The 22,386-nt window shown below is 40.1% G+C and overlaps 1 protein-coding gene across 4 annotated transcripts in view; it reads right to left on the bottom strand.

The window, feature by feature from the left end:
- The window catches only part of LRCH1 (leucine rich repeats and calponin homology domain containing 1), a 219,951-nt gene that overhangs the window by 80,143 nt on the left and 117,422 nt on the right, over nucleotides 1-22,386 (bottom strand). For all 4 annotated transcript variants that reach the window (XM_066235024.1, XM_066235026.1, XM_066235025.1 and 1 more), the window contains exon 3: nucleotides 6,181-6,307. In XM_066235024.1, coding sequence (XP_066091121.1) covers nucleotides 6,181-6,307 — 127 coding nt within the window. The remainder of the gene's footprint in view (nucleotides 1-6,180; nucleotides 6,308-22,386) is intronic.

Below are 22,386 nucleotides of genomic sequence, written 5' to 3'. Positions count from 1 at the left end.
AATAATGAAGGAATTTTCCTCAGAAGCTGCTCAGCAAGTCCTGTGTCTCTAATCAGTCCTTGAATTCAAACTCTCCACACAACCAAACATTTCCATACAAAGAGAACAAAAGAGTGTGTGCTTAGCCAAGGCCAGCAAAGACACCTTGCAATGAATTATTTGAGCCAGGCTCTGTGGGCTTTGGTGGTAAAAGCAGGTTTCTGAATCAGTGACATTGAGTTTTCATACATGAAAGCAAGAACAGGAAGACACAATGTTCACACACTGCATGATGGAAGAGGACAGCACTGAAAAAACCAAACAAGAAAGAATAGATCATTTCGACTCCAGCAAGTCAGCACACACAGAGAACCACTAAGGAAACTCCTAAACCTTTGGCAAATGTCCTATGTAACATTCTCTAACTTACAGTGTTCTATCCGAAAGTGTGTCTGTCTTCAAAGTGTCTGTTAATTATAACACATGGTGCTCATAATGCATCTCTTACCCAATATTTACCACACCTTATCTTTCCAGCGTGGTTTGACAGCACCAGAACCATGATGCCAATGTTAGTATGGTTTTCACGAGTAAAATGAAGGTTAATCAAGACAAGAGAACTCTGCTGACCCTCTTCCTGGCTGTGGGTCCACTGTGAGGAAACTTGCAGACGGGCACTGCCCCCATTTGCTTCACACCCTACTTTTGGAACATTCTCTGCTTCACTTTCAGCTGTGCACAGCCTGCCACGACTTTAGTGGGAACATTGGTACAAGCTGAACCCAAGAACGCCAAAGAAAGAAATCATGGCCTCTTTGCCACGCCAGGCTTACAGTCCAGATGAGGACATAATGATGAGCACAGCTTCGGTGTGCGGGGGAAAGGGTGTGGACTTCCCAGACAAACCTGGTTCTCATCTCAGCTCCCCCACTTTGTAGCTTCATAGCCTTGAGTAAGTAATTCCAAACCTCAAACTCATCTGTAAACTAGATATACTACCTTCCTTGCTGGGTTACTATCAAGACAGTATGACATGACACGTCAGGCACCCAGCAGAGTGCCTGGTGTAGAGCAGGTGCTCAGTGGAAGTCAGTGCTTTCTCTCTTCCCATTACAGGAAGCACACACAAGTACAGACTTACAAAGCAACATGTAGAAACAGCTATAGCTATGGGAACAACAGCACAGAAGTAACTCAAAATGGCCAAGAAGATCATTAAGTTCTAGATCATTCCCATCAGAAATGACTCAGGAGGAGCCAGCTCCACAGAGCTAAGAATATTATGCAAGTTCTCTGGCCTCTCTTGTGGGTTCAAGAAAAGGACCTCGATGTAGTGCTTCTTAGTGGCTTCTTCAGGGAAGAAGGAACAACAGCTTTTCAATATTCCCCTTACAGTCTCAAATGGCTGCCATGCCAATCACTGAGTGGCAATGCTTTTTATTTTAAAGCTCTTAGATAACTGTGACACATTTAAGAAGGTAAGAAGATATTTTTTCCCAACTCCAATTTCTCTCAAAAATAAGAAAGGTTATCTCCTTTCTTGTAGATGGCTATAGTGTTCTTGCGTTTGTGTTCATTTTTAAGTAAATGGTGACTCTGGAATACTCCTCTCATCCTGGGAAGAAAACAGAGTTTACAACTTAATTTAGGATACTCTGAGTCTAATGTGAAAATTTAAGAATACTTCTGCCATAATACTTAATGCTGGGCTTATAAGCTGAGAGCACATAGGTGGCTTAAGATACTCTGAATGCTTGGGGAGCTCCCATTTTCTTTTTTTAACCAGTTGTTTGGTATGTAGCACAAAACAGAAACAAGCACATTAATTCCAGATTTACTTTAAGCTCTCCTGGGAATTTTTGCCCAATTGATAGCTAAAAATCATCTGACATGATTTACGTATAGTGACATTACTATTTTAAGCAAAAAGATTAAAGATACGTAAGAACGGATGGAAACTCGTCTTTTTTTAGTCTGTGACCTTAAGCAAGGGCAGTGACCCTTTGTGGTTAAATAATGGCAACTTACTGGATTTTTACCAACCTCAAAAATTAATGCTTTTTACAAAAGTCACTCTCGTTTACACACAGGAGAGTAGAAAGAACACAGGCCCCCCCCATCCAGCAGGGTGACCACCACCGCCACATGCGGCTACCAAGCATAAGAAATGTGACCAGTCCACTCTGTGATATGTTGTAAGTGTAAATACACACTGAACTTCAAAGGCTTAGTACAAAAAAGAATATAAACTACCTCATTAACTTTATACTGTATACATGTTGACATAATATCTTAATATCTTGGCTACCTTGGGTTAAAACACATCATTAAAATTAATTTTGTTAGCTTAGATATTTTTTAAATGTAGCTACCAGCACATTTACAATGACACTTGCTGCTTGCATTATCTGTCCACTGGACAGGGCTGAGGAAGGATGTTTCAACTGAAGTTACAAGTTAGCCCCATCAGGTTGGTGTTCTACATGTCGCTCACCATCTTTCTGCTTTGGCTTCATGATTTATAAGATGTTGAGACGCTGGATTCGACCTTGCCTTTTAAAACCTCTATGGCTCTAACATTCTAGGACTCAAAGGTTCACTAGTTACTGCTGGTGGAGAAAAGACACAGGACTGGCTGACGACAGCGCTGTAACTAAGAGGCAGGGCAGCCTGCCAGAGTCTAGACAAAGTGCTAACGAAAAGCTCAGGATGTCTCTCACAGGCACCCAGCAGCGCCTGTGTCTCAAGGCCAGAGACGGGGACGTTCTACTTCTTCCGCCAGCCAGCAGCTGACGAGGGCATCTGAGAAAAGCCCTGCCTGCTGTGGTGTGGGGTGCCTCCCGGGCGCACCTGTGCCTCCTATTAATAGACAAGCTCGGCTGCAGTTCTGGTGGCATGGCTGACGCATGGCACACTGTGGGCATAAGCCTGGGTGCAGTGGGAGAGAAACACATTCCCAGAAGTGGGAAAAAACAAAACAGAACTTGTAATTCATATTGTGTTTATCTAAGTCCTAAAAGAAGCATTTAAAAAAAAACAACATTTAACTATCAGTTTCATCAAAGCATGATTCTGCATTTGCTTTCTGGAACCAGTTAAAACAGCACGTTCTGCATTACTCTGGACTGGAAGATCGAGTCCCCCCAGTGCAGCACAGTATTTGGGAATGTATACTGAGCCACCATCATGGCCCACTTTCCACCACTGCCAGCAGCATGCAGCAATCACTTCTGGGTGTCTAGCATGTGCCTGGCACCGGGACACAACAGCAAGTAAGATACAGTTCTTGCCCTTAAGCAGTTTCCAAGGTGTGGGGGCAGCTGGTGTGGAGAATACCAAGAAGATGGCAAATGTGACTCTGAAAATCTGATGGTAAGGATCAGGTGCTCGCCCTGGAAGCACTTACCTTAGGTTAGGAGGGTCTGGGAGGATCTGGGAAGGCTTTTGGAGGAAGTGAACTCTAACTTAGCTGAGAACTGACCAAAAGAAGAGGAGGAGGAAGAAACAGTCCATGCAGAAAGAGTGATGTGCTCAAAAGGCCAGAAGTGAAAATGAACATGGTGCATCCCCAAAGGCTAGAATTCAGAGGGTGAAGGGCCTAGGGACAAGAGATGTACCTGTAGAGGGAAGCAAAGACAGACCATGGGGCCTTGAGTGTCGAGAAGGAACTGATGGTGGCCTAGCAGCGGCTGCCCCAGTCGGCTACCTCAGGACTGAAATGTTTCCTACCGCCCAGCATGCCAGGTGGTCCCATCCCGTCTAGTCTTGCACAAGCCATCCCTTCACTCTTGAAGGCCTTCCTGTCTCTGCCTTCTTTTTCACATCTTAGAAATCCTACATAGACTGACATAAGAGACCTCTCAAAGGTCTCTTCCATTACAACCTTTCTCAGCACCAAGACTAAATCAATCATTTTCTACCTTGTGAACATACTTCTTATAATAAAGACATTAGGGGGAAGGGACCCAAATAAACAACCATCTTCTTTAAGAACTGCCCCCTCCCTCCTTGGTAGCAGCTAAGCAGCCAGGTCAGGGCAATGTGACCATGTGTACCTTGGCACTTGTTGTAGTAATATAAGGTTATAGTAATTAAATATATAGAAATATAAAAATATGGAAGATATATAAAAGTAATTAAAGTGATACTAAAAATAATTATTAAAATTAAATAAAGTTATGCCATTTGGATAGGAATTAATATAGTGGCTTGGTGCCGTAACTCTGTAATGTGATAAACAGACTGGGACTTTCAAGCAGGGCCCAGTTAGTGTGTGTGTGAAGTTATACCTAGATAAGAAGTGGCTTTGTTTTATTTACATTAACTTTGTTATGTAATGAATGTAATGTAATGTAATGAACTTTGTAAATTAATGTAAATAAGAACATCTTAAAAAGTGGTTTGATGTAACATTTCAGTAGATTGACATGGAAGGGATTCCCTGCTAGGACCTCCCAAAAAGGTGGTTTGAGGTGATAATCCTGTAGGTTGACACCTGTTAGGAAGCATTGGCCAGAAAAGGTACTAAGCTGAGGGGCCCCCCTGCAGCGGTAGTCGCCCAGACAGTTGATGCGGACTGTCTCCATGCCGCTCTGAGCTCTGAGACAGCCAAGAGGAGCACGCCGACGGGGCTCCCTTAAGCTGTACCCAGGCACTCCAAAAGGATTTCTGAGTAATAAACTGCCTGTGTGATTATTGCAACTAATTTGTGTGTTGGTCATGTCTTTCCTCCGGTGGCAGTTAACAGTAGCATCCTCATACCCGCCTCAAGAGTAGTCTCGAAGGTCAGGGAAGTTGAATCAGGGACGCCTGATCGATGTAGAGCTTGGGCTCTACTGAGACTGTATTGCTGACTGAGTCAGTAGAGGATTATCTGACTCAGATCGTGCCTCTCTGGCTTGGAAACCAGGGCTGGGACCTGCCAGTAGGTCCCAGATAAGCGCTTAAAACGTGGGATTTGTCAGCAAGGCAACTTCTCCATTGTACACAGAAGCAAAGAAAGCTCATAAAAATAAACCGCGGCCATAGCTCTTGGCGACTCTCCAGTGTTTTGTTCCAGTCATTTCATGATCCCTGATCAAGCATGTGATACTCAGTGATTGGAAGAGCCCTGCATCTCCATAACCAATCTCAACTCTTGGTGTGAGCTAGCTGGAATGGGTTTCAGCTACTGCTATCACACAGGTCCTGAAAAAGACACTCTTTCTACAGCTCTAATGCCTTGCCGCAGCAGTTACTCATTTCTATACTAAAGTCAAAGTAGATACACGTGTGACATGGGTGCTGTCACTCTCACTCTCAGAGCCAATGGTCGCAGCAGACATGACTAAGTAGATCACAGCACACTATCTGGGCCTCATAAGCCACCGTAGCAGTATTCCAGTAGCCAACTGGAGTTGCTGCACAAGAGAGAAGTTATTGGCCATCAATGTTTTAGCCGGGCATCCACTTGAAGAAAGGTACTGCATCCTTTTCATGATGGAATCACAATATGTGAAATAATGTTTGCTTAGAGAATAAATTATGACTATTATGTTTAACCTGATTGATCATTCTTGCCTCTATATTTGTCCATTTTTAGCTCAATGGAAGTCTACAAAAGATTTGTTCTTTCCCATTCTAAGAAACAAGGTAAGTAATGGAATCAGTAGGGAGGGATTCATCTCCCTACTATAGGAAGGAGTGCATCTCAGCCCCAGGCCCGTACTTACAACCCATCTGTAACTTGTTCTTCTTTTCAATCTCTAGGGATATGCTCACATTTTAAAGTAACATTAATTTGGGGCATGGTTAGTCAACTCCTTACAAAACCAGGGCACTGTGTTCTTTCTGTCTTGTGACTTATATACATCCAAACAGTGGGGCCTACTAATTTATTTGTATTTTTCCAGTTTATCCATAATTTATTACAAAAGTATTTTCACTATGGGGAAAAGAAAAGATCTAACACTATACAATAACCTGTTAACTTCAGGAGCTGTAAATCCTGTGAAGTTAAGGAAGTGTCAACTACAGGAAACACATAACTTTTGGGAACTGTCTGCTACAGCAAAGCCGAGATTGTTCCTGTCCCTACGTGATGTCTTTATACACAACACAGGCTCCTCCTTGTTCAACTGTAGCAGAAAATCTTTCTGACAACCTCACAGACTAAGATTAGTAAACAAACAAAAAAAGAGCACCTTAAAAGCTGGTACATACCAACTCCATCAACTGCTTGAGCTGACCAATCTCTTCTGGCAGTGATCCAAGTTTGTTGTTACTGGCAATTAAGACTTTGAGAGGCAGACCACACAGGCAGGCAGGCAGGGCTGACAGCTGATTTCGACTGCAAAGGCAACACAACAAGAACAGGTGTAAACACACAGGCCACTCCCTGCCATTTGTGAACATATTTAATAGGCAAAGAGAAAGGCGTGAGTTGAGCAGGCATTTTGCAAATATCAAAATCCAACAAGTTTCTGTATATGTAATAACTCAAATCTCTCATGTGTATAAGGAAAGAAAATGTAATTTACAAAAGAGAGGCAGAGGCAGTTCTGAGGGAAACAACCCTCCCAGCACAAAGGAACTCCTGCAGAAGCTGGGCCCATGGCTAGCCGGAGGACAGATGGGCGACACGCCCGGCACCACAACAGCACGAGGAATGCGAGCAGGAGCCTGCGAGGACCAAAGGCACCAGCACACGAAAGGCATCGGCTCATCCACTTTAGTAGTGATGCAGAGATCCCTTTCCTGTGACTCAACACCACTGGCTGTTTGACTCACGGTCATTCAAGTATGTTTAGGTGTCTGTGAAAGAGCTAATAAAAAAAAAGAAAGAAAAACAACAAACCTAAATCATCTTAGTTGAGTTTTCTGAGATGGGAAAATGCCCAGTAAATGTACTCTATGCCTCACTTCCACATAGACGGCAGCCGCTATATCTCCTCCTCCGTCAAGAGGAGCCCCTTCCCTGCTGCTGAGGAGGGAGGATGGTTTTCCGTTTCCCTTTCCTTCCTTCCCATTCTACTGATGAAGCCAACAAACAGGCAGTAACATTTCTAAAACTTCTAAAAGATGTTTCGAAATATGTATGTCATGGCAGTGCACTTACTTGGAACTTCTGTGTGTAAAGCTTCAGAGACTGTGGGATTTTGTGCGTGTATTTATGGGCACACAGAATTTCTGTGTGTGTAACAGGGTGAGACAGACTGATGGACTGCAAACACAGCCAAATGTTACCAGTGGTCACTCTGGAGTTAGTACATACAGTGAGAGGATTTTATTTTCTTTATGACACTTTGCTGAATTTTCTAAAATTCCTATAAAGTATTTTTATAATTAGAAAATAAATATTATTATAAAAAGACAAACTTTTACCTGGGTACTGGTTACATGGGTGCTTCTATTTGTGGAAATTCATTGAGATGTACATTTATAATCTGTACATTTTTCTGTGTGTTATATTTCTTTTTCTATTTTAATTTTATTTAGACAATTAATTTTAATGATCTATTAGAGTACAAAGATTCAGGGAAAACATCTCCAGATCATTTTGACATTTGATTATGCTGTATACCCATCACCCAAAGTCAAATTGTCTTCCGTCCCCTTTTATTTGGTTTTCTTTATGCCCCTCCCCTCCCCCCCCCTCTCCCTCTCTTCCCTTTCCTTCCTCCTGGTAACCACTGCACTCTTATCTATGTCCATGAATCTCAATTTTGTGTCCCACCTATTATGGAATCATACAGTTCTTAATTTTTTCTGATTTACTTATTTCACGCAGTATAATGTTATCAAGGTCCATCCATGTTGTCGTAAATGATCCTATGTCATCATTTCTTATGGCTGAGTAGTATTCCATAGTATACATGTACCACATCTTCTTTATCCAGTCTTCTATTGAAGGGCTTTAAGGTTGTTTCCATGTCTCAGCCACCGTGAACAATGCTGCGATGAACATGGGGCTGTATGTGTCTATGTATCAATGTTTTTGAGTTTGGGGGTATATACCCAGTAGAGGGGTTGCTGGGTCATATGGTTGTTCTAGTGTTAATTTTTTGAGGAACCACCATACTTTCCTCCATAATGGTTGTACTACTTTACATTCCCACCAACAGTGGATGAGGGTTCCTTTTTCTCCACAGCCTCTCCAACACTTGCTATTTATTACCTGTCTTGTTGATAATAGCTAATATAACAGGTGTGAGGTGGTATCTCATTGTAGTTTTGATTTGCATTTCTCTACTAGCTAATGAAGATGAGCATCTTTTCATATATCTGTTGGCCATTTGTATTTCTTCCTGGGAGAAGTGTCTGTTCATGTCCTCTTCTCATTTTTTTATTGGATTGTTTGCTTATTTGTTGTTGAGTTTTGTGAGTTCTATGTATATTTTGGATATTAGGCCCTTATCTGAGCTGTTATTTGAAAATATCATCTCCCACTTAGTTGGTTATCTGTTTGTTTTGTTGTCCATTTCTCTTGCTGTGCAAAAACTTCTTAGTCTGATGTAGTCCCATTCATTTATCTTTGCCTTCACTTCCCTTGCCTTTGGAGTCAAATTCATAAAATATTCTTTATGGCCAAGGTCCATGAGTTTAGTACCTATGTTTTCTTCTATGTAATTATTTCAAATCTTATTATTTAGGTCTTTGATCCATTTTGAATTAATTTTGGTACAAGGGGACAAATTGTAGTAGAGTTTCATTCTTTTGCACGTGGTTTTCCAGTTTTCCCAGGACCATTTATTAAAGAGGCTTTCTTTTCTCCATTGTGTTTTGTTAGCCCTTTTATCAAAAATTATTTGACCATATATATGTGGTTTTATTTCTGGGCCCTCTATTTTGTTCCATTGGTCTGAGTGTCTATTTTTCTGCCAATACCATGCTGTTTTGATTGTCGTGGCTCTATAATATAATTTGAAGTCAGGTATTGTAATGCCCCCAGCTTCATTCTTTTTCCTTAGGATTGCTTTGGCTATTCAGGGTTTTTTATAGTTCTATATAAATCTGATGATTTTTTTGTTCCATTTCTTTAAAAAATGACATTGGGATTTTGATGGGAATTGCATTAAATTTGTATAATTAATATGGGTAATATGGTCATTTGAACTATATTTATTCTTCTTATCCAAGAACAAGCAATATTTTTCCATTTCATTGCATCTTTTTCCATTTCCCTTAAGAATGCTTTGTAGTTTTCATTATATAGGTCCTGTACATTCTTTGTTATGTTTATTCCTAGGTATTTCATTTTTTTGTTGCAACCATGAAAGAGATTATTTTTTTGAGTTCATTTTCTGAAGTTTCATTGTTGGCATATACAAAGGCAATAGACTTCTGTATATTAATTTTGTATCCTATGACCTTACTGTACTGGTTTATTGTTTCTAATAGTCTTTTTGTGGAGTCTTTGGGGTTTTTGATGTACAAGAACATATCATCTGCAAAAAGTGAAACCTTTACTTCTTCTTTCCCAATCTAAATACCTTTTATTTCTTTCTCTTTTCTGATTGCTATGGCTTGAACTTCCAGCACTACATTGAATAAGAGTGGAGAGAGTGGGCAACCTTGCCTTGTTCCTAATTTTAGAGGAAAAGTTTTCAGTTTTTTGCCATTTAATATAATGTTAGCTGATGGTTTGTCATAAATGGCCTTTATTATGTTGAGATATTTTCTTTCTATACCCATTTTGTTGAGTGTTTTTCTTTATGACACTGCTGAATCTTCCAAAATTCCTAAAAAGTGTTTTTATAATTAGAAAATAAATATCATTATAAATAGACAAACTTTTATGTGGGTACTGGTTACATGGGTGCTTCTATTTGTGGAAATTCATTGAGATGTACATTTACAATCTGTACACTTTTCTGTATGTGTTATATTTCAATTAAAGATTTTGTTCCCCCATTCCCTCATAACATATGAGAGGATGGGAATCTGGTTAGCCAAAGGGCATCTCTAGCTAAAAGCCTCATAAAAAAACAGGTGCTGTGGCCTTAGCCAGAGTGGCTCAGTGAATAAAGTGTTGTCCCAGTACACCAAGGTTTCAGGTTCAATCCCTGATCAGGGCACACAGGATAAGCAATCAATCAAATCCAACAATTAAGTGGACAAGTTGATGCTTTCTCTCTCTCTCTCTCTCTCTCTCTCTCTCTCTCCTTCCCTCCCTTTGTCCCCTCACCTCAAATCAATGGAAAAATTAAAACAAACAAAACAGGTGCTGCACTCTTGAAAGAAACTTTCTAATATGGGTGCTCTTCTGTAACCATCCTGATATCTCTCCTGGTACCCAACTCCCAGGTAATGATGAAGTTTTAGCAAGAAAAGATACAGGCATGTCTCCTCTTCATTGCCCAGCTTCAAAAATACAGCTATTTTCATAAAAAAGCATAAGGAGGAGAGAACTTTCTCTGTGAGGGCCCAGCACATGCAGGGGAGATAGAAAGCCCTACAGAGGTGGGATGGCTCCTCTCTCCCTCCTGGTTAGGGTGACAGGTGAGAATAAGGGTGCTGGGCTCGTGCTGGCACTCTCTCCTGATCTCTCAGAGTAGTGGCAGGAGAAGCTAGTGCTACCAGCCTGTGTGTCTGTCCTCTACCCCTCCTGCCACCCCATCTCACCCACGGGAGCCCCGTGAGGCTCTTCTGGACAGAGGAGGAAGTGCCCTGCTGGCAGAGCTTTCTTCAAAGACACTACCTCCTGAAAAGAGAAGGCGGTTCATCAAAAGGTGGCACATAAATAATTTGGGGTGTAACTTGTGGTTTTAAAATATTTACTAATATGTAATTTCATAAGGTGAGGATTGGTAAATTGAAATATTAAGGCCACTTCACATTACTTGAGCCATACTAAACTTCCTTTTGCAGAGAGAATACTGGGAACAACTAATAAGTATGTTCAGAAATTTCCATATTCCAGTTTTCCACAGAATTAACAATTACAGTAGAGAGCTCTCCTATGTTTCTTATCTTAGAAACTCAGCTTTAAACTCTTCCCAGTCTCACTACCTCAGTGCAGACATCTAATCAGACTTGCCGATGTTGAACTGGGAAAGCCGTTCATCGTGCCGTTTAAGTGATGCGACGAAAGCTCTGGTCCCACAAAAGCATAAATATTTGAGACTGCATGGGATTATTCTTACTGGAATTCTTCCAGGGTGGACACTAATTTAAAATAAAATAAAACTAAGCATGTAAAAGCATGTATGTTTCTTTGATAAGGGAGAATGATATTTATGCTAAAAGCTGCCGATGAAATAGCCATTTATTTATGCCCCGCACATTGCTGTATTTAATCACCAGCAGGTAAATGAGGTGCCAAGGTTTCAGTCATAATGCACACGCCACAGGTCTGGGTCACATTTCTTCTACCTCACCCATCTGTTCCCTCTGCCTCTCCCTCTTCCTCACACATTTTATCGCAGGATGTTCCTGTATTACTTGACATTTCCCCAACAGGAAACAAGCAAATGCCAGTGTACAGAGAATCCCATTAGCTCACCAGCAAGTACTCACAAAGGAGAGGAGAAACCGTGTTTCCTTTAATCCTCTACCCACATCAGCCGCCTGAGCTTTTGAAACCACTCATCTGGTAGCAATTTTTCTTGAATAAGTGCCGCAGGCTGCAATCCACTATCCTAAACACCCCCCCACCCCCGCCACTGGTCTCCTGTGGGCGTGTGTGCTATAAACGGGCTCTTCAGAAAGAATGTTTAAAAATAAGGCCATATACTGTCTGTTAAAGTAATAGCCAACAGTTATCTTCAAATCTAGCCTGTGAGCCACATCTGAAAGCAAAACTAAAAACAAAAATACATTAACTCATTCATTACAAAAGAGCAAATTAATGGGGGGCGGGGGGGCCACTCACTTAGCAGTACAAATCACAGATTAGATGGTGGCAGCCTGAGACTTCTTGCCATTACAGAGCGGAGCCTGCCCAGCATCCCCAGTCTTCCTGCCCAGTCTTCGTAGAGGGTGGCACAGGCAGCAATAAGGAGGGGCAGGAAGGCAGTGAGCTTTCACCAGTCCATGGTCATTGCTAACGCTTGTCTTCCATCTTTCTCAGTTGAATGATTCTCTATCAGATTTGTCTGTTTCCTCATTCCAGACAGAACAAGACAGCTCAACATAGTATGAACATTTTCTTTTTTTTAGGCATGCGCCCTGACCAAGATCCACCCAGCAACCTGTCTGGGGCCGATGCTCAAATCAACCAAACTATTTTTAGCACCTTAGGCTGACACTTGGACCAACTAAGCTATCGTCAGCGCCCAGGGCAATGCTTGAATCAATCAAGCTACTGGCTGCGAGAGGGAAAGAAAGAGAGAAGGAGGAGAAGGAAGGAGAAGGAGGAGTAGAGAAGCAGATGGTGACATCTCATGTGTGCCCTGTCTAGGAATTGAACCTAGGAGGTCTGCAGGCCAGGTGGACACTTTATCCATTGAGCAAACCTGCTAGGGCCAACATTATATGAACAATTTTGACAGCCTAAGTCTGAGGATAAATTTCTCTTGGTTTCAAGTATCACTGTTCCTCATGTAACAATTCTTAAATTAAGGAATTCACAAACCAAGTCATTTGTGTCTAGTTTTAGTCTTAGAGAGTCTTATTATAATGTATTTTGACTATGGCACTTACTAATATCCATGTTTTCAGACTTACTTATATTTGACATAATTTGTTACTGGTTGATCAGGAAGTTCTTTTCTATAAAGTATGTGATGAAAAAGGCATGCTGTATTCTTACATGTGATCTTAATATCAGGGCATCACATGTAGTTTTTGTTCTACTGGAATACAAGGGTGGGTAAAACTAGGTTAATAATAATAATAATTAATAATCATATAATTAATAAATAAAATACAAAAATAAACTATTTTGCATACTCACAACTATAAACGTACTTCACTTACCTTTATATATCTTTTTTGGGTATATATGTGGGTTCACTTAATAATGAAACATTCAACAGGAAACAATTTAGAACAAATTCACCTTTACTCACTTGGTTAAAAGGTCCCCAACTGTGGAATTAGAAGTCCTGGTTTCAAATCTCATCTCTGCCAAAAATCATCTACATGACTTTAGGTAAAGTCATTTAACCTCTCTAGTTTTGTCATCCATAAAACATAGAGAATAATATCTACTTAACATGACACATAAGATTATGGAAGCAAAAGTATTTAGCCCAACACTAAATCCATATATAAAGATTAATCCAAACCCCACCACTAATGTGGCCAACTATTAAGGGGGGTGACCCAAAAGGGCATATGTGTGCTTAGGCTAGGTTTTAGTGATTTTCTTTCCTAACTGCTAAAATTGCAGCCACTTTTAGACTATGAATGCGTATTTCATTTGCTGAAAACATATCAATTAAAAGTAAAGATCATTAGCCTGACCTGTGGTGGCACAGTGGCTAAAGCGTCAACCTGGAATGCTGAGTTCATTGGCTCAAAACCCTGGGCTTGCCTGGTCAAGGCACAAACAACAAGCAACCAATGAACAGCTACAGCAACTACTTCTTGTCCCCTCCCCCTTCCTGTAAAATCAATAAATAAAATCTTAAAAGAAAATAAATTTTTTTAAAAATCATTACTCTAAGGCACACTGAGGAGAAGCAAACTATAAATTTCAGGCCCAACAAACCATGTAAGTATTTCCAATCTGGAGAACCAGGACTACTCCAGGATCACCACCTCCGTTTACTGCTTCATCCCCAAGGAGAAACAGAAATAATGAGCAAAATCTTAGTCATCATAAACCTATTAAGAAAATGTCCCAGGGTAAATCTGAAGGGTCACAGAGAAAACAGGCCAGATATCTTGGTGGGGCACATGCAGCCGCAGCTCCCCCTCTATGAGTCTCAGCTGGGGAGGAGAAGGGAAAGTATGCAGTACTTCCTGTTGTTACTGTGTGTTTAATAGCACGGTCTGTGCATGGCAAGGAACCGACAGTAAACGGCAATTAGTGCTGTAGCCAAGTAAGTTTCCTTTTTCACAGGATACTTTATCTAATTGTACTCTTACCTTCTTTTCACATATCCTATTTGTCTTTCATTAAAGGAAGAATAACTTTTGTCTGTTTTTCATCTGACACTCTGCACACACAGCAGTGAACCATAACCATAGAGAACTATTTCCTTTTCTCACTTGGTCCACCCAGGCAAAATGTCTCAACCTTGTTTCCCCTAATGACTATTTCTCCTTAGTCACCAGCCCTCCCCTTTCATTCCCATCACCATAACATCTCTGAGACAATTACCAACAATGAGAACACTGTTTTAACTTGCCTGGCCATATTTTGGTCAATTTTCATTTCATAAATATAAAACCTATAAATAGAATTTCAATACTATTTTACATGATTTATTAATCTCAAATGAGATTATGTATATGTATATAATCTGGGAGTCTACATTCAAATCTAACTTTGATAGTTCTGCCACCTACAACTTGAGTACGACAATCATTTGGAAACTTAAAATGTTTCAGAACTAGAAACATAGAATCATAATTTCACCTGAATCTTGAACCACTATACCAATCCATTCCACACAGATATAAAGGCTATGCTTTGAGAAGGCAAAGGGTCAACTTTAGAAAAGAAATGAAAAGTAAGAATCAAAAAACTAATTTTCTAAAGCAGTTCTGAATTCAGGAGAACTCTGTACTGGCCATTTCACTGTGCATTTTCTCTGTGCATACCGGCACCATATTTGGCTACTGCAATTGAACTGGTTTCCCACAGTAACAGCCTATCAGTCTCCTCTTGAGTATAAATAAACCCTTTCTCAAAATTTTCCACTTCTACACCCCAACGGGCAGCAACCCCCACTACCAAAGTCGGTGGTTATTCTTTTTCCTTCTCAGTTATTATTTTTTCCTTTTTTCTAAGAACTTTTCAAATTTAAAAAGACAATGCTCTAAAAACTATTACTCTCAATTTCCCCCATACTATTTATTATGTCTTCCTTCATTCTAAAATGGAGTTACATGTTCAAAGAGAACTCATATCCAATACCAGCAAGAATACATATTATTCTGCCAAATCCTTTCTGAAGCAATAATGTAGACTTGGGGTTGTCAGTATTAAGACTAGAGGTCTGAGCTCTAAGTCCTGAAAAATACCAGTGTGCAAAATATAGTTGTGGGCACATGGAAAGACCATCACTAAATGACTAGGAGAGATGCACAGCCACTGAAGATAATTCCCTCACTTTTTGGAGCCATGTTTCACAAAGAATAGACTCTAGCTTAATGTTAACCCGGAAGCTACTCCTACCTTACTTGCCTTTTCCTCCAAGCTACTCCACCAAAGCTATGAAATTATATTTTTTGCTTTCACATTTTTTTCCCCACACATACAAAAAAGAGAAAGGGATACTGATACATAAATGAGAACAAGCACTCACATTATTTTTACCCAGGGACACTGAGTTAATGAAAAAAAAAAAAAGGGATAAAAATTAAGATGCCCAAGCATTATTATTAATCATTTAAAGACATGTGCCTCTCTATCTGTGTCTAAGAACAGTTGAATGTGCAATGTAGATTCACATGCACAAATACAGTGTGTCCATAAAGTCATGGTGCACTTTTGACCGGTCACAGGAAAGCAACAAAAAAACGATAGAAATGTGAAATCTGCACCAAATAAAAGGAAAACTCTCCCAGTTTCATACCTATTCAGTGCAGTTCAATGTGGGCTCATGCACAGATTTTTTAGGGCTCCTTAGGTAGCTATCCCGTATAGCCTCTAGAGACTCGTCACTGACTGATGGCCTACCAGAACGGGGTTTCTCCACCAAACTGCCAGTTTCTTTCAACTGCTTATCCCATCGAGTAATGTTATTCCTATGTGGTGGCGCTTCATTATAAACGCGCCGATATTCATGCTGCACTTTGGTCACGGATTCAAATTTAGCGAGCCACAGAACACACTGAACTTTCCTCTGTACCGTCCACATCTCGACTGGCATGGCCGTGGGCTGCTCCGCTATATACACGGTGTTACGTCATCATCTGCGCATGCGCACATGCTGCCACATCATCCTACAGAAACTGGGAGGGTTTTCCTTTTATTTGGTGCAGACTTCACATTTCTATCGTCTTTTGTTGCTTTCCTGTGACCGGTGAAAAGTGCACCATGACTTTACAGACACACTGTATAAGTCTGTATATCCACCTTCCCCACTTATCCTTTCAACGGAATGAGACTTCACAGAGTTTTGATTCTGTAAGTGGACAGCCATAGATAACCCAGTTCCCCTTACCTGTTCTAGTACTTTAACAAACCAGTAGCATATCCTCTTCACTGACAACACTATAAAGTCCACTCACATTACTCAAATACCAGACCTTTGCCACTGCTTTCCTTAACCCAGAGTGTAATTTGTTTGACATGCTACAAAATTTGATTCAACAAATTCAACAAATATTCCTTGGGTGTTATTATGAAAGGCACTGTGCTAGGCAGTTACACAGTTATTATTTTATTTATATTCACAACAATCCTATAACATAAACCTTAAACCTACATTTTAGACACAAAAATGACTTTGTTCGGAGGATTTCAGTAATTTGCTCCATGTTGCCTAGTTAGTGAGTCACTCTCTGTGAACGTTTGAAACCGGGTGGCTCAGGCCGCAGATGGGTCTGTGATCTTCCCTCAGCACAAGCCAGCCTCTTCTCACTTACTTCTGGAAAGAAAAGTGAAGGTAAAGCAAGAAACCAAGAGGCAGGCACCACATTCCAAACGGGAGGCAATGGAGCACGAGGTCAGTAGTTCAGTGATTGAATACGATATATATAAAGGGACAAGGAAAGGGTCCAAAATCATTTCTGAGACTCCAAATCATGTTACCAGAGAAAAAGAGGATGGGCATTCCAAGGAACAGGGATCCAAGATATGTTAATCTGAGAAAGAAGAAAGGGGGCTTAGTTTACACATGCTGGACTCTGTGGGGTCAACAGGCATTGAAAAGAAACTGGAGAATATATCTGGAACACATGAGCAATGAGGCCTGCAAGAGATCTGGGGACCCAAGGGTGAGCCCTGGGGAATTCAGCATTAAGGCACAGGAAGAGAAAGAACACCCAGGCCCTGGCACAGGGAACAAACAGAGGCAGACAGAAAAGTGAGCAGGAAAGCATGTGACCAAAGCCAAAAAGATATTTTTCAGAAAAGTCTGAAAAAAATACTCTCACACCCTCCAAGAAAAGTTCAATCCTGTACAGAGAAAGGAGCTGGGGAGAAAAAAAAATTGAGCAAATGTCACAAAAAATTAACAAATGTTTAATCTCACTACCAGTGAATGACTGAAATATTCTTTGTACTTTTCAGTACTAAAATTTTTTTCGTGAAATAAATTATACATTGTAATTGACAAATATTTAAAAGATGCTAAATAAAGAAAAACTGAGCCTGAATGACAGTGCTGTGAAACATACTTTACGCCTAGTATTCCCTGGGCCTTTCTCCTTCCTACTTCTGTTTCACCTTGTCTTTAAATACATTCAGACAGGCCGCCAGTTCAAAACCCTGCGCTTGCCCGGTCAAGGCACATACAAGAATTGATGCTTCCTGCTCCTCCCCTCTTCTCTCTCTCTCTCTCTCCCCTTTCTAAAAATGAATGTATGAATGAATGAATGAATGAATGAATGAATGAATGAATGAATATATTCAGTCCAAATAAATAAATAAATAAATTTAGTCATACAGGTTACTGGGCCTCTGAATATGACATCATGAAAGTATATACTTTTTAACCTGAGCTCTTTTCAGACATGAGGTCAGTTCTTCTAAATCAATATTTACAAACTGATGTTCTAAAAAGCACTATATTCTAAGGCTTGGTAATAGGGAGGCCTCACAAAAAAAAAAAAAAAAAAAAAAAAAGAAAGAAAGAAGAGTTACGTGTTGCTTGGAGAGTCACAATATTGATTAGTACAGTACACGAACTTTTTTAAAAACCATACCTATTAACATCCAACAGAATACTTTTCCACAGAATATATTTTGGGGAAATAACATTGTACTGACTCCTTAATTGACCAAATGGCGTCACTGAGGTTATAAATAATTAATACTTTACCTGACCTGTGGTGGCACAGTAAATAAAGGCTGACCTGGAATGCTGAGGTCGCCAGTTGGAAACTGTGGGCTTGCCTGGTCAAGGCACATGCAAGCAGCAACTCTACGAGTAGGTACTTCCCACTCCTTCCCCACCCCACCCCCCTTTTCTCTCTCTCTAAAATCAGTAAATAAAATCTGTTTAAAAGGGGGTGGGAGGAGAAAGAACACTTTTTCTCCTGTGGAGTCTGGTGGGTAAGTTTTCTCCAGATATATTATTCTCTGTTCATGAACAAATGAATTAATCACCGAGTAGAATGGATCAGTTTTCTTAAATTATTCTCACAAACCTTTTGGCTATGGTTTGCCAGTTGCCAAACAGAGTATCAGAAAAACACTGTCTGATTTCATGAGGTTAGAGATAAATTGAGATTAATAAATAACACAGTCCCATGTTGTCCAACTCTAAAAGTGACCAAAACCTCTGATTACAGGGATCTTACCATTCAAAGAGATCATATCATTCCATTGGTAGTGATAGTCGTCTGGTCTAAAAAGTGTAAAGGTGTTCCAGAAAATGACAGGAGATTAAAAAAAATGCCTTACAGAATAAACTGCTCTTGTCACCACCAATCTCCTAAACATTCAATCTCTTCAATCTCTTCTTTGGTGCTTTTGCACTTTATGTATGATATATATTATGTTATTCTGATTTGCCTTGGTATAAACTTTATGTCCCTTCCTGAGTCTAATGATTTGTGGCTCTTATCAAGTCTAGAAAAATTTTAGTCATTATTTTTCTTAATATTGCTTTGTCTTCTACTACTCTATTATATCTCTCTTCTTTGGGTATTCCCTGTTAGTTATATGTTGAACTCTAATAATGTTTTTCACATTCCTTAATCTCTTTTATAGTTCTCATTTCTTTGTATGTGTATGTGACAGAGAGAGGAACAGATAAAGATAAAGAACCACAGAATATGCATTTATTTTTTACTTAACATCTCTTCCCTAAACAAGTGCTATTTGAAATTCTTGGCTGCATTATTTTATCAGAATTTCCTCTCCCTGAGTTCTCAGAGCACAAGCATTCCTTTCAGAAGTAGGATAGTATTTTTAATATCATATTCTGCAACTTTCCAGCCACTGTAGTTCTTTCTATTACTTTTGAAAATGCAGTGATGTATTTAGACCTGGATTGGGAAACTGAGAAAACTCTATGATGTTAAATCAAAAATAAATGCATATTTTCACAAACTCTAATTTAATGGGCCAAGGATTCAAGACTAGTTCTCAATCTGTTTGGAATCAAATAACAAGAAGAACTCATAGAGAATACTATTTTAAGACTATAAGTGTGTGTACAATTTCGCTAATGAGTTAAAATGTGCAGTTCTTGTGCTATACTTTCCATTTGCAGAATCTTTTCCATTTAGGAATCATATGGCACCACAATTTATCTACCTTTAAAGAATTACTGCCCTTTCACTCTCAGTACGATTAAAGGCATTCTTGTGCTTGAAAACCACCCCAAATGTAAAGAAATGAGAACTGCAGCTTGACCAGGCTGTGGCGTAGTGGATAAAGAATCAGACTGGGACCCAGGTTTGAAACCCCGAGGTTGCTGGCTTGAGTGTGGGATCATTCATAGACATGACCCCACGGTCACTGCCTTGAGCAAGGGGTCACTCGCTCTGCAGGAGCCCCCCCACACCGGTCAAGGCACATATGAAAAAGCAATCAATGAACAACGAAGGTGCTGCAAAGAACTGATGCTTCTCATCTCTCTTCCTTCCTGTCTGTCTGTTCCTCTCTCTGTCACATACACATACAAAGAAATGAGAACTATAAAAGAGATTAAGGAATGTGAAAAACATTATTAGAGTTCAACATATAACTAACAGGGAATACCCAAAGAAGAGAGATATAATAGAGTAGTAGAAGACAAAGCAATATTAAGAAAAATAATGACTAAAATTTTTCTAGACTTGATAAGAGCCACAAATCATTAGACTCAGGAAGGGACATAAAGTTTATACCAAGGCAAATCAGAATAACATAATATATATCATACATAAAGTGCAAAAGCACCAAAGAAAAAAAGAAGATATGGTAAGAAATAAAAGGGAAAAATATGGAAGATTTTCTACAAACGTAAAACATTTAGACTAGCAAAGAATTTCTCTGTAGCAAAACAGAGGCCAGAAAACAAATACAATAGAAGGAATTGCCAATTTAAAACTTTATATTAAAGCAGCCTGAAACTTTATACTAATATTTATAACTTCTTGTAAAAATACGGGGGGTGGGCCCTAGCCGGTTGGCTCAGCAGTGTCTGGATGTCCCAGGTTTGATTCTCAGAGCAGGGCAGGGCAGGGCACACAGGAAAACCACCCATTTGCTTCTCCACCCCTCCCTGTCATTTCTCTCTCTCTCTCTCTCTACCTCTCTCCCTCCCTCCTTCCCTCTCTCCCGCAGGCATGACTCTACTGGAGCGAGTTGGCCTGGGCACTGAAGATGGTTCCATGGCCTCTGCCTCAGTCCTAAGAAGAGCTTGGTTGCTAAGCAACAGAGCAATGCCCCAGATTGGCAGAGCATGGTCCCCTAGTGGGCTTCCAGGTGGATCCCAGCTGGGGCACATGAAAGTCTGTCTCTCTGTCTCCTTTCCTCTCACTAAAAAAAAAAAAAAAAAGAATAAAGGAGAAAAGACATTTCTGAAAAAGACTGTATTTACCACAAACATTACCTCACCAAATGAACTGCTTAAAAATGCATGTTATAAAGGAGAGTAGACCATAAAAAAAAGTGAGATGAAAAAGCAAGAGTGAGCAAAGAGTCTGACAAAAATCTGGGTGACTACTAATAAGCATCAGCTGACTAAACCCAAAGTAATAAGCAAGGTGGAGCTATAATAAAGAATAAAAATATTATCTAAGCTTGGATAGAAGAGCTTGTAATTTGAGCTTTCTAAAATGCTATTACTTTTGAGAGGATAAAAGAGATTTCTTTTACTGTAGAACTTCAGACTGTTTAAGTCAAATATTCATGTTAACAATTTATAGGTAAGCTCTCTACTGAAAGTATAAAAATATAATGACTATACAAAAAAAGGAGAAAATAAGAAAAAATCAAAATATTCAATAGAAAACAGGAAATGGTAGAAAAAAGGCAAAGAATGTAGATAAACAAAATACAAAGTATGAACAAAAATATAAATTCACATATATAAGTAATTACAACAAATGCAAATGGCTTAAACTCACCTATCATAAAATAAAAACAATCAGACTGCTTTTTAAAATAATTTGCCTATATTCTATTGAAAGACTGGCCTAAAACTTTAGATTGAAAGACTGAAAACAAAGGGGTAGAAAACAACATATGAGAGCAAAAGTCACCAAAACAAAGCTAAGGAATAAGTATTAATTTCATATAAAATAAAATGTAAGTCAAGAAAATCATTTTAGGGAAAAAGTGAACCAATATACAATGATAAAACCTGAAATTTTCCAGGAATATACACAACTTTGAATTCGGCCTCAAAATACTTGGCCTGGAATATGGTCTTAAAATAACACATTAAGAGGGAACCCAAGAGGACAGCAGAGTAGGTGGATGTTACACTCACCTCCTCCCAGGATCAACCTAGAATTACAACTAAAATACAGAGCAATTATCCTGAATAACCAACTGAAATCTAGCTGAGCAAAATCCTTATAACCGAGGATTTATATCAATAGAAGAAGCCACCTTGAGACTGGCTGGAAGCAGGGAGACACAAAAAGGGCTGGCCCCACTCCCACGGGGGGTGACTGAGTTTCCAGAGGGGTAGCTCAGCTGCAAAGGCACCTGCAAAGGAGCTTGAGCCTCAGTCCCAAGCTGGGCTCCCCAGCCCAGAGCACCAGAGCCAGGAAGAGGCACCCACATAACACCTGGCTGTGAAAGTCAGTGGGAATTCTGTCCACCAGGGAGAGACAGAAGTCTGTTAGAGACACAGTTGCCTTCTTAAAGAGCCGATGCACAAAACTGCATTCACAGCTATACACCCTGGGCTCCAGCAGAGGGGAGGTGGAGCAACTAGAGTCACTTGAGGAAAGACCGAGGTTTGTGGCTCTTGGGAGAGAGCTGAAGTGATGGCTGCCGGGGCCTCTGTGTTGACTGCATTTCCCACACCTTAGACTCCATCTTTCTTGGTTGGAGTACCTCCCTCCATAAGGCATCAACCTGGGGAAAAGCAATAACTCCACTCTCTGATCTCCTTTTTACCTAGTCCTACAGATCCTGTGCCTTCTGAGGAGTGTGGAGGTACAGTCAGACTCAGGGCAGACTGAGTTGTGTGGCTTTGAGGC

Source organism: Saccopteryx bilineata, chromosome 6 (assembly GCF_036850765.1).
Source record: "Saccopteryx bilineata isolate mSacBil1 chromosome 6, mSacBil1_pri_phased_curated, whole genome shotgun sequence".
Lineage (NCBI taxonomy): Eukaryota > Metazoa > Chordata > Mammalia > Chiroptera > Emballonuridae > Saccopteryx > Saccopteryx bilineata.
This window is presented reverse-complemented; position numbering and strand designations above follow the sequence as displayed.